Consider the following 12,277-nt stretch of genomic DNA (forward strand, 5'->3'; position numbering starts at 1 on the left):
GTAGTGGAGACACCAATCAGACATGACAATCCAATTTTAAAAAAAATTTATTTTTTAAAGAATAAATATAAATTAAGTTATAAGAGTTTTTAAATATACATTCAATATAAAAATGTTAGGTTACACATTCCACCCAAATAAACCTAGAAATTAAAACAACTTCAAGCTATTTACAAACCGGATAAAATTGAATAAATGTCCAAATATCTGTGTAATTTTAAAGAACATCTAAATTTGTGTTCCTGGTTTGATTTAAAATTATTATTTATTCTGCTTTCCTCACTTTTATCGGGTTTATAAAAGCTTTTAAAAATATTTACTTTTTTATGCATTTAATGATTTTTATAACATTTTTACTGTCGGCTATTTGACTTTCAAGCTAAAAGGATTATTGAGCATTTGGATTTTAAGCTACATTTAGTTTAACTGTTGCTGCTGGTTGGCTATTTTAAACAATTAGAGCAAAAATGTACGTTACTTTAACATTAATAAATATATTTGTTATATGCTTATAGGTTTTCATAATGTTTCTGTTCTTGAGTTGCTGCCTTTTGATTTATTGCATAGCGAACTTTCAGTTTTGTCTATTTTCGGGTTGGATTTCGTGGAGTCCAAAAGGTAATGAAAATAAAAACTATTTCTCAATCCGTATTCTTCCATTCTCGTTACTTAATGTTAAAAATTTTGTATGCCAAAATATATACTTCTTTGTTGTTTTGTTAGTTTCAGTATCTAGTTTACATTTTCATATAACTGTAGTTCAACATTTAACATTTAGTTGTTGCGGTCTGCAAATCTACATAATTAAATAGTTTGTTTTGATTTCATTTGTTTGTATTTGCTTTTAGTCTGCTAATGTTATATATGAGGAATAAAACACCTTACATTTGATTAGTAATATTGTTGATCAGTTTTGTGTGTTGTCTCGGGCTCTCCGCTCACCACAATTATCTTCTCCTTTGCCTCCTCTAAACATTATTATTAATCACAGATGCTCTACGCACAAATCAAATTAAATTCAATGCAATTATTATCATCATTTAACAATTTGTTACAAGCTCCGATTTTGTCCATGTCTGTAGCTCTAAATGGGGCGACAAGTTGGGATCGAGATATATTGGACCTGACTATCCCTAGACAAGTGTTAAGTTAATTGTGTGGAGAGTGGTTAATTCTATTTAGTTTTATAAGATAATATGAAAGCTTTTCTAGAAAAAGTGTTGTATCACATATAGAGGAAGTGTTAAATATGTATTCATTTGTTTACCATTGGGTTCTGCAAACTGTTTGGTTTCTTCGAGTCAACAGTTCGTAACAAAGTTTTGAATTCTTAAATATTACAGGATATATATGTAAAGGAGTAAAATTAAACAGCTTAGCCTCAAAAAAATGCTTTAAAGTAAATACATCATCATTAAGAGCAGTCGGTAACCATTTTTGAATTTGACCAACTTTATGGGTAATCCAAATCAAATATAGAACCGATTTGTCTGCTTTCGATTTCGAAGAAGAGCACCAATTAAGTTACGCTTAAACAATAATAATAAAAAAAGTTCATGCTGGAGGGGAAAACACATAGTTGTAGCAATAAATATATAAGAGAAAAAATATAACAGCTAAAAATACGTTATAAATACTTAGCATAACTTAGAGTTTCGTGTGCCTGTTTTTGTTTAGTTTGTTTCTTGGGACATTTTTTCTGTGTGTGTTTCACTTCTTATATTTGTTTTTAAAACGCTAGGCGTTCTATAACGACTTCAATTTTTTTTTTCGTTTCGTCACGCGCTTACAAACTACATAAATACACACATTGAACATCAAAAATATGATAGCATATATATACTATATGCACGGTTACTGGGGTGGCTCGATTTTTTACGGCTACAAATTTTACGAAAATTATAATTTAAAATTAGAAGTAGTTTTCTTTTCAAATTTCTGAAAAATGGTGTTGAATTTAAATTTTACTTAAATGAATCTCATCAAAATATTTTAAATGATTTTACTTAAGAACAAAAATCGAACCACCTAATGTTGCACAATAAAAAATGTTCCAATACTTAATACACAACAATGAGAATTACTCGCGACGCGTTCTCTTCGGGCGTGAGGCGGCTATTGAATCCCCTCCCGGCGACGATGATGCCAAAGATGCTCCTCCGATTCCGCCCGATCCACTGCCTCCTCCACCACCGCCGACTGCACTTAGGACACTGTCTGCGGAACTCGACGAAATTGCCGTGATGGTGGCGGAAATTGTGGCCGATTGTTGCTTCTCCACCCCGCGAACCTTTCGGGAGGCCACCGACTGGGCGGTGACTTGCAGGGAAATCGCATGTGTGTTGAGCTTCTCGGCCAGCAGGAGATCCTTCAGGCCCTTCATCTTTTGGCTGTACAAAGTGATCACTGGCCTCTTGAGCATTATCTCGAAGGGATCGTAGTCGTCGCTGGTCTCCTCTTTTTTAGCTTCTTTGTGCTGTGGTTTTCCCTGTTGGGAACTTGCTTGATTTTGGGATTGCGCTTGCGCTTGGGCGGCACTGTTAGCCTCACTAGAAACAACTGGCAACTGGACAGAAGTTCCACTGCCATTGCTTGCGGCAGTAGTTGTGGTCGATGGAGCCTCCTTTTTGTCTAAACTATGGTTGTTGTTGTTATTGCTGTTGCTATTATTGTTGTTATTGTGGAGCGCTGTAATATCGGATTCGCCGGCGCCACCAGGAGCTTGTTGCTTCTGATCGGCAAACGGTTGACCGCCGCCCTGTAGCAGGAAATCCGGATTGAGAATCTTCTCGCCGCAGGCAGCTGTTAAGTCAGCCAAAGTAGTCGGCATCTCCGAATGTTTTGTTTTCTGGTAAAAAAAGAGGAAAGGAAAATTAAATTAAATTTAATAAAAAATAAATATTTGTTATTTTATTTATTTTGGTTTTATTTTATTTTTATTCTGTTTATTTATTTTATTATTGTTTACTTTTTTATTATTTATTTTTCCATTATTTATTTTTTTATTATCCATTTGTTATATTAATATTTTTGTTAATACACATGGTATCCAAAATTCAAAACACTGATAGAACACACAATCTGCGTATGTTGTGATCCTACTTTCAACTATCTGTAAAAGTTCTATAAAATATAACTTAAACTCAAAACTATCTGCAACCCAAAATAACATCTTCCAAAACAAAGAATAGGTAAGAAAGTGTTTTACTCAGGGAACGAAAATAACTGTTATTGTAAATTTTTCATACAAAAAAATCACGCACTTAGAAGGGTCCTAAAAATTTTTTAAATACACCACAATTTTTATTAGCCATTGTAGTTTACAAATCCGTAATGATTTTTATTTTTTGATTTTTATAATAAAACTCAAAAAATAACTGTTATTTTTTGATTTTTATGAATAACAGTTATTCCCTTGACATTTTTGAAAAAATGAAATAATTAAAAAAAACATAATACCCGTGCTTTTTATAACTTACTAAAAATTTGTTAAAAAAGGCAACCGCGCATATTTTATACCTATATTTTTTTAAAATTTTGTTTACCCACAAAATCGCCATAAATCAATTTTGAGTTTTATTTTGATCACGACGAATAACTGTTATTTGTCAACTTTTATTATAAAACTCAAAAAATAACAGTTATTCTTTGAGTTTTACTTTACAAATCAGAGAATAACTGTTAAAGTGTGATTTTTAAAATAAAACTTATAACAGTTACGTTCCCTGGTTTTACTTAATTTATATCTCCTTTTAAAAAATGTCAACGAATGTATGATAGAGTCTTTATTATAGATCAACTTACTGATATACGCTGTTTCAACAGAAGAGTAACCCCTGAAAGTACAGCATACCCAGTGCCCTACAGATTCAATGCATCTGTGATAATCGATTATAACCGGAACAATGGCACCTGTGGGAAAAAAACTCAATACACTTTCGACTCCAAAGGCGAAAAATGTTCTAGTTCAGAAATGCGAAACGGTCTCCATAAGAGCGCTGCTGGTGTTCTTGAACGACACCTTGGATTGCGATTTGCGAAGCATGGACGAGTTAAAAACTGGAGCAGTGTACTGCCAAATAATGCACAGACTCTTCCCCACGACTATCCAAATTCAGAAAGTCAAGTTTTATACGAACTACAAGAGCGACTTTGAGATCAATTTCCGACTGCTGCACAACTGCATGACCAAACTGAATATAAAGCGCTATATGCCGGTAGAAGAATTAATTGTGGGCCATAATCACGTGGACTTTTGCAACTGGTTATACAAGTTCTATAGGTTCAACGACGATGGGAAGGAATACGATGCGAGAAAGGTGAGAAAAGATATGCCTATTGGCCTGAGCAAAACTCCAGAGCTGGCTAGTTTTGCAACTGGAAGCCATAATGCCATGTACAAATGCCAATCGATGATCTTTAACTACGCAAAAGAAACGTCCAGATTCCAAAGGAGTGGAAGTCTGGACGGTCGAAGCTGTAGACCGACCAAATCTAAAAAACCTGAGCCCGAAAAGCAAACCAAACCGCTGCTATTAAAGAAAGAACAACCACCTAAGGACTGTGAATTCCTTGCCGATTGTAGAAAAGTTTCTCTACCCCCGGAAACCGAGGATGAGAGGGAGGAACTGAGCGCAGAGCAATCTCAGCTGCAAAAGCTGTTCATGGAAAGGCTCAATGCGAAGAAGAAAGGTCTCTCCGCCGAAACATACACAATCAAAACTTCAAAGAACTCGACGAACTATTCAAAACCCAAGGAATTTACCTCTTTCAAAGCTCTTAGCCAAGAGTTCAAACAGGCCACAAAGGATCTACAAAACAGGAATGAGATTATTAGCCATTTAAATTACGAAATTAGTCGCTTAACCACAAAGCAGGAAATGCTTGCTAAAAAGGTGTGGACTGTGGAGCAAATACTGACCAAATACGGCAATAATCCAGCGTACGCTGTTCAGGAACTAAAGGAGATCATCTTCAATAATTCGCAAATGGCAGCAGTTAGTCCGCGTACTAAACCTGAATATTTAATGCCTAGAAAGGACGATGGAACCGCATGTAGCAAATATGTGGCCAACAAGCAGAAGCCCGTCAAGAACTCAATGCCTACACGTTATTGCAGCGAATTCAGGACATGTCTTGAAATTTCACCCAAGAAAGAGGGTAAGAAAAAAAAGGCAAAGGAACCTAATTTCGGTGAATTTGTATGTGATAGGTGCCATTTGAGGGATGATCATCGCCGACTTGATCACGAAGTGGACTAATGTAGACATCATAGGCGCTTTTCTAGCGATCGTTATGCAGACCAAAGGTCCAACCAAAGGTCCACCCTTCATACTCGTGTAGTGCCCCGAGACGAAGATTTCACTAGTTCCAGGAAAGAAGGGTCAAATGTTACCAGGTTGCTGAATCAGAAAGATTTATCAATAGGGAAGAAATAACTTATTTTCAAATGAATCGGACAAATTTCATGGATTGCAAGCAGGAATTCCTCGTTAACAATACCTTTTTTTTGATTTCCCCTGATGCATTTAATCTTTAAAAAATGTAAGACGGTTCAAAAAAGTATAAAAAACGGGACCAATTTTTAAAACAAGATAAAAAATAAGTTGCTCAAAATTTCTGTTCCTAATTTTACAATTTCATTATTTTAAACAAATAATAATTTTTAAAACAAGTTAAAAAAAAAGTTCCTCAAAATTTCTGTTCCTAATTTTACAATTCCATTATTTTAAACAAATTTAATAATAAAATTTATGGATCAACACGCCTGCTTACCTCTTCCTTTTTCACCAACGTATTGTTGTTTCCCTCCAAAGCCTCTGATCCTGTAGCTTCCTTAGACTCCTTAGCTTCCTTGGCCTCCTGTTCTGCCCTCGCCAGCTCCGCCCTCGCCTGTTCCGCCTCCAGATCCTCGGGCAGCTTGATAACCACCTGGGACCTGATGTCATAATCAAACTTGGTGATGTTATTGACCAGCGGTTTGGCCCAACCGATGTGCAAAATGGGCGTCAAGCTGTCCTCCTCCCACTGGCAGATGCCGTCGTAGAATCGCAGCAGATTTGCAAACACCTCCGCGTCCCGTAGGATACTTCGCGCCGAGTGACCCGAACTCTCCGTCTTCATCACATAGGGTATCAGCTCGTTGGCAATGTCCAGCAGCTCCTTGTAGATCTCCTCGTCGTCGCGACACTGGTACGTGTACAAACGGATAACGTCCGCCGCATTTGCCCAGGCGGCAAAGGCGTCGCGGTACTTGAGCAATCGATTGTAGTAGTTTCCCTGGTAGGTGTACGGATATACATGATGGTTCCTGTAGTACGTTCTCGCCGACTCTATGGCTTCGCGATACAATTGCTCGCAACCAATGCTCGGATGCGTCCGATGGATCTCCTCCAGCTCACCAAGAGTGCCCAGGGCCATCGGGTAGCGTTTGAGGTGGCCCAGATCGTAGAGCAGCCACAGCAGCTGTTGCTGCAGCTCTGCCACCTCCACGCAGTCACTGTTCGAGGTTAAGGAGATATTTAAGGCGGCACAGATGGCCGCCACCTCCATGCCACGCTCACAAACCACCGCCAGTCCTCCTAAAATAAAGCAATATATTATGAAAATGAAATAATATAAATTACATCGGATTTTAGGTAAAATCGTTTTTTTTAAATACGATTTAAAGCCACATTTGAATAGTTACAAATTTTATTTATTAAGTATAATTAGATTTAAAACAAACTTAATTTAGGTTTTTGTAAAAAAAATTTAACCAATCAAATGTGGCTTTAAATCATATTTAAAAAATACGATTTCACCTAAAATCCGCTGTCTAGATATAATAAATAAAAGCTTACCCAGGTAAAGCCACGATCCGGATTCGATGCCAGGGCGAATGTCCTGTCCCCGCTTATCCTCGCTGCCCTTTCCGTGCCATGTCACCTCGATAGTCTCCACGCGCTTCTGGCCAAATACCACCCACGCATGGTCCTCGGAGATAACTAGGCGCACGTCCTTGTAGCCAAGCAACTGGCATCCCGCCACCACTGCCAGGGCCACGCCGAAGCAATCCAACTTGTTGCCGGACAGGTAGCTGTAGAGGTTCTGCAGATGCGCGCGATCCTTATAGCTGCTGCGAATCAACGAGTTCCAGATCACGTCCGACACCTTCTTGATCACCTCTCGCGTGGCCTGACGATGGGGCTTCGGCTTCTCGACCACCGACAGGATCGTCTGGAACTTTTTATACAGCCCGGCGATCAGTTCGTGGGTCACCACCGGAAAGGGAACGCTGTTGCCCATGATTATGTCGTTTCCTGTATTCGGGAAAATGAGAAACATTAATACTTTGTAATCTTGAATTGAAGATCTATAGATTGAATTTTTAATACAATGAAAAATGAGTATGAGAGGGACTAAAATATAAAATTCTTAAATTTTTTGGTATTATATTAAATTTTAAAAATTCTATTTACTAAATTAAAAAATTCTTTGTTATTTTCCTAAAATTGTTAATACGGTTAAAAATTTTAATAAAATTATAAATTGGTTTTTAAGATAATTTTAACAGATTTTAAACTGTTTCCAAATTTAACAACTGCTTTTTTCGCTTATTACGAGGACCAGTTAACTAATTAAAAAGTATATGTATGTAATTTATTTTTAAGTTTTAATTAACCACCAATTAAGAACTCTAAGAACGCAAACAGCCCTTCACGACCATTAACCAAAACAAGGACCAGCAACCAATTTCCAATTTGTCTGCAATCGCTTCCGTTTTAACTGGTTTCCCTTTGCTCAATGGTTAACGGTGAACGCGAGCAGTAAAGGACGATTGTGACTGATGAACGGGGGTCCAGTCTCCATACACACCTGTCGCCGCTTGACTGATGTCACCTGCTGCGGCAGCGGCGGCAGCAGCTTGAGCTGCCTGCGCAGCAGCCTCTCCGGTCGTCAAAGACAGCTCAATGTAGCCGACCACAATGGAGAGCAGGGTGAGATCGGGCTCGATTCCGGAGGTTAAAGCGCGACGGAACAGATTGACCACATCGGCCGTGGACTTCAGGGGGAACAGGCTGGCATCGATGACCCCATTGAGCGCCATGGGACTCGCACTGGCGCTTCTGGTAACCGTGGACATAATTGCGGTAGAGGGTGATTTTAATTGCCGAAATAATATGGAGGAACTTAAGTCCTCTGACTGCAAAGATAAAATCGAAGGCATTAATAAAAAACGTTCTATATAACAGGAAAGTTTGTAATAAAATTAAATAAAAATTTTTCGAAAAAACTTTTTTTTTAGGTTACGTTATTTTTAAATAAATAAATAAATAAATTTTTAAATTAATATAAATCACGATGATTTATAATTAAATTTAATATGCCATTATTTTCAAGACTTTTAATTCTTTCTTTCTTCAACATAATACCTATTAGATTATAATCTGAAATATATTTTTCCGGTCTGAAATCTCAAATTAACTAAAATTAAAAATCGTATGAAGTTTTACAATTTGTGTTTGATTTTTGGTCAAGTTTTTCAGATGTTATTTGTTAAAAATAGGTAAATTAAAATTATTTAAATTTTACAAACTTGGAAAATAGTGTAAGCTCACCAAATCCGTTTTCCAAATCGATTTTCTTTGTGTTATGCTTTTGTATCGCCGCTTTCTTTGTAAATCCAAAATATCTCAAAAGAATGTGATATTAGCCCATGAGCTTTTCTTTATTTTATACCTGTCGGGAAAATGGAAAATGTGTTTAAGAAAAACTCAAGCAAAACGCTGAAGATGATAAGCATACCAAATGACAGGATATCCTCCTATTTTCGGGGACCGTTTTGGAAGAACCTTATTATCCTGTGGAGGACCTGGGACTTTCGCCTGGATGGGCCCGATGCAAAATGCTAAAGTTTTGTTGCTGCTGTTTGTACAGCCAGCCACTTTGTGGCTGCAACATTGGCAACAAGTTGACAAACAACTTTTTGGTCGTTGTCGCACCTTTTCGCCTCGGCCCTTTTTCCGCTTATTTATTTTCTCCTTTTCTTCGCTTTGTACTTTTAAGAGCAGGATTTTTGTTGCTGCTTCACTTGCACTTCTCATTTGCAGCAACAACAACAAGGCGCACAACAACAACAACTAAACAACTGGTTTTCTGCATGGATATGGGGTATGTGTTTGTGTGCGTGTCCGTGTGCAGCATGCATGTGCATGTGGTGCACTGGAAAATATGTATATATCCTGTGGCCCTGCGTCCTTCGTCCGCTTCCACGTCATCAATTAATCGGCTCACGGGGACAGGTGAATTTCTCGCACCTTTCTTTCACTCGCCTTGCCTTTGTTGTTGTTGCCGTTGCTGCTTCACGATTTGCGTTTTGTTTTTGTTTTTTTAGTCAACCCGCCACCCCCCTTCCGTTCACTTATTTTCCACTTGACACGCAGTTGTTGCCGTTGGCCGCCCGAGTCCCCCGATTAGCTCATCGCACTTTATTACATTTGACGCGAGCATTATCATTATCTGTGCCGCACTTTGGGCACTAATTGGGCGGATTTATTGCGCGGCAGACCAGGTGAAAACCAGGTGAAATTCCGACGAAATATTGCGTTGTGTTTACCTCGGGGACTAGTGTTGCAAAGCGTCGTAATGTGTGGTGCACAGCTATCAGTTTGGTATTTTTTGGTATTTTCGTGGAAACTGTGGAAATAATAAACGCGAATTAAATTACAGCGGGGTTTCCCGTTTACATGCATTCATCGAGTATCAGAAAGCAAAAATAATAAATATTTTTAATTTTTTCAGTTTATTTCTAATTTTGAGTCATCCAATCTAAGAATTTTATAAAAAAGGAGTTTGTTAATTTTCTGGTATTTTACTTTATTTATTAATTATTAATTTAGAGGTATAAAATTAAATCATTTAAATTATACATTATCATGATTGTTCTTTAACGCTTCTAGCATTTCTTTTCTAGATCTCGAATTTCTTTTAACTATTTTGTTTTTAATATTTACTATAGCCTTTCGAATCACTTTTTTGGCATCGGGCTCGTTTGGATGGATAATTTTTGTCGCAGCTAAAAATTATTTATCAGTCCAAATTAATAAATTAGAATTATTAAAAAACGAGGTACCTTCCAAGACGCCAAAAAAACACCTGTAGGAATCGAGTGCCAGTTTACCAGACGATCCGTTTAAATTATATTTGGTTAGGAGGTCCTCATCCAGAACATACTGTAAATTTCTTGACATTGGACCATTGGTCAGGAGGACTTTAACCCTATTCACCTGTGAGGAAAAATAATAATTATCCTTATTAAAAAAATACATTTAAAAACGTACATAATAGTCCATAAGATTTGGATGAAACTGTTTCTCAAACTGGTCCAATTCCTCTTGAGATCGAATGGGAAAACTCATTACCTTGGCCGCATCCTTCTTTTTCAATGTCGGATTGTGCGTTTTTCGACGGTTACAGTCGGCAAGCTCTTTAAACTCCATAGAAAGCTTATTAAGCTTAACTCTGAGAACTTCGTTTTCTACAAAAAAGTTAACAATTCAAATTAAATTAAATGTTTGCCTAAACAAAATAGATAACAGTGTTTACCTTGCAATATGTCAATTATTTGGTTTTCGGCTGATTCTGAAACAAAAGTACTTCAGTAAAGTGGTTCACTTTGTAAAACGAGTGAATTTACTCAATATAGATGTGGCTCTACCATAATGTGTTCTATATTTTTTTTTCTTAATGCTTGCAATTTGGCAGAACTCTTCTTCGGATACACTGTCATCAATTGGCTCGTTCATCACTGGAAGTTCATCTTGAAATTCCTCTTCCTCCTGAATATTATCATCCATTTCTTCTCGCTTTATTTGGCAGTTAAACTCTGGGACTTCCTCGCCACAAATGGAGCCGGTGATTTGAAAGACTGGAATTATAAATTCCTCTTCATTTAGTATTTGCTCCTTGAACTGCAAATAGATCGGTTGGTTCCTCTCATATCTCTGTTTAATCTGAAATGCGATTTGAGCATCCTGAAGGCAAGGCGGGCAAATGGTTTCTGAAAAGGAATCTCCTCTAGAAACATCAAATCCGGTAAACTGGGATATCATATCAGCAATTAGAATGCCCAATTCTATCGTGCCGTCAAATATATTGACCATGTCTCCGGACTTTTCCAGACAAATTCGGCAGATTTCTTTCATTGTCCTGAAATAAAATAATCATAGTTAGAGGATCGTATCATATAGTTAGAGGATAAAGCATAGAATACCACGAACTTATGTAGAAGCACTTAGTCAGCCGCTTTTGCAGCCACCCCTCCAGTTGTTATGCTCTTGTCATTTGATGTGTCACTCGTGACAAATGGTCTTCATACATGAACTGAACTAAAGGAGCGGAGAACTTCGAGTACTTATAATATGTAATTAAGTTACCCTTTCCACTTTCGATTTTGATTTTATAGAACCACTTTGTTTATATTTTCTTGTTTTGTTTATGTTTTTATAAGCAAATATAAAAATACAGTAAGTGCGAGCCAAAACAGTAAGCTGTATTCGCTGCACCAGGAAATACCAAAATATTCTTCTGACTATGTTGACCTAGGCGACGTTTACACTATGTTGCGTCTTTGCATCATAAGTGGGAAACGGTTTTTCCATACCAAATATATTACACTAGCTTCTACAGAGAAGAATTTTTCCCGAAATCATTTTAAAAAATATTTTATTAATTATTATTTGGCTTTCACAGGGACTCGATTAGGTTTCGACCAATTAGCTGTATTTGTAAAAGTGTATATTTTTATAAAACATATAAATTCCACGTTCCTAGGACTATAAATAAATCCATTCATCTAGTCAAAAGTTCAACAGGATCGAACATCCTGTACATTCACAGAATTTACATAGAAATTCAATAAGAAATCCATTCCCAAAGAAAACCATCTATTTCGATTTGTATTTAACGATGTTCTCTTTATTTTGCAGATATAAATAAATATATTGGTAATTAAAACTAATAACTTTTACAATCTGTTCTGTATTCCAAATTTTTGTATAATTTACGTTTTTGGGCACGCACTCGATTAGCTTGTAATGCCAACTCCTCAGTTGAAATGCTATTAAACACAAATCCTCGAAAAACGCGTACAACTCCAATAAACATATGTTACTTCTTGATCTTAATCGATATTCTTAATCCATGATATTTTCGTTCTTTAAATTAAAACCGTTCAAGTCAAAATAACAAAAGTTGGTATCTTCAATTTTACACTTCTGAGTTGAGAATCCTGTTA

General features: G+C 36.8%; 3 protein-coding genes across 8 annotated transcripts; 1 reads left to right on the forward strand and 2 right to left on the reverse strand.

Annotated features, from left to right (window-relative positions):
- Window positions 1-315: 315 nt before the first annotated feature.
- On the reverse strand, window positions 316-9,627 carry Mnn1 (menin 1). Its single transcript, XM_017159219.3, has 6 exons — window positions 8,788-9,627; window positions 8,601-8,721; window positions 7,858-8,185; window positions 6,843-7,301; window positions 5,776-6,581; window positions 316-2,848 (listed from the first exon to the last, which is right to left on the reverse strand). Exons 3-6 carry the CDS (start codon window positions 8,123-8,125, stop codon window positions 2,081-2,083), a joined length of 2,301 nt encoding a protein of 766 aa, XP_017014708.2. The 5' UTR covers window positions 8,126-8,185; window positions 8,601-8,721; window positions 8,788-9,627; the 3' UTR covers window positions 316-2,080.
- On the forward strand, window positions 3,051-5,764 carry Mst27D (Male specific transcript 27D). Of its 4 annotated transcripts, XM_070211595.1 has the most exons (3): window positions 3,070-3,191; window positions 3,781-5,160; window positions 5,213-5,764. In XM_070211595.1, the coding sequence occupies exons 2-3, from the start codon at window positions 3,906-3,908 to the stop codon at window positions 5,221-5,223; spliced, it is 1,266 nt and encodes a 421-aa protein (XP_070067696.1). In that variant the 5' UTR covers window positions 3,070-3,191; window positions 3,781-3,905; the 3' UTR covers window positions 5,224-5,764. The 4 variants fall into 4 exon arrangements, with proteins under 4 accessions (XP_070067695.1, XP_070067696.1, XP_070067694.1 ...); XM_070211594.1 differs by having other exon boundaries at window positions 3,051-3,191; window positions 3,795-5,764; XM_070211593.1 differs by having other exon boundaries at window positions 3,781-5,764.
- Window positions 9,628-9,846: 219 nt separating the features above from the next.
- On the reverse strand, window positions 9,847-11,553 carry LOC108069181 (uncharacterized). 3 transcript variants are annotated; one of them, XM_070216051.1, is made up of 6 exons: window positions 11,262-11,553; window positions 10,679-11,190; window positions 10,588-10,623; window positions 10,323-10,519; window positions 10,115-10,268; window positions 9,847-10,057 (listed from the first exon to the last, which is right to left on the reverse strand). In XM_070216051.1, the coding sequence occupies exons 2-6, from the start codon at window positions 11,184-11,186 to the stop codon at window positions 9,906-9,908; spliced, it is 1,047 nt and encodes a 348-aa protein (XP_070072152.1). In that variant the 5' UTR covers window positions 11,187-11,190; window positions 11,262-11,553; the 3' UTR covers window positions 9,847-9,905. The 3 variants fall into 3 exon arrangements, with proteins under 3 accessions (XP_070072152.1, XP_070072153.1, XP_017014658.3); XM_070216052.1 differs by having other exon boundaries at window positions 11,418-11,551; XM_017159169.3 differs by having other exon boundaries at window positions 9,848-10,057; window positions 11,255-11,552.
- Between the last annotated feature and the right edge of the window lie 724 nt (window positions 11,554-12,277).

The sequence above is a fragment of the Drosophila takahashii genome, chromosome 2L, assembly GCF_030179915.1.
Source record: "Drosophila takahashii strain IR98-3 E-12201 chromosome 2L, DtakHiC1v2, whole genome shotgun sequence".
Taxonomy (NCBI): domain Eukaryota; kingdom Metazoa; phylum Arthropoda; class Insecta; order Diptera; family Drosophilidae; genus Drosophila; species Drosophila takahashii.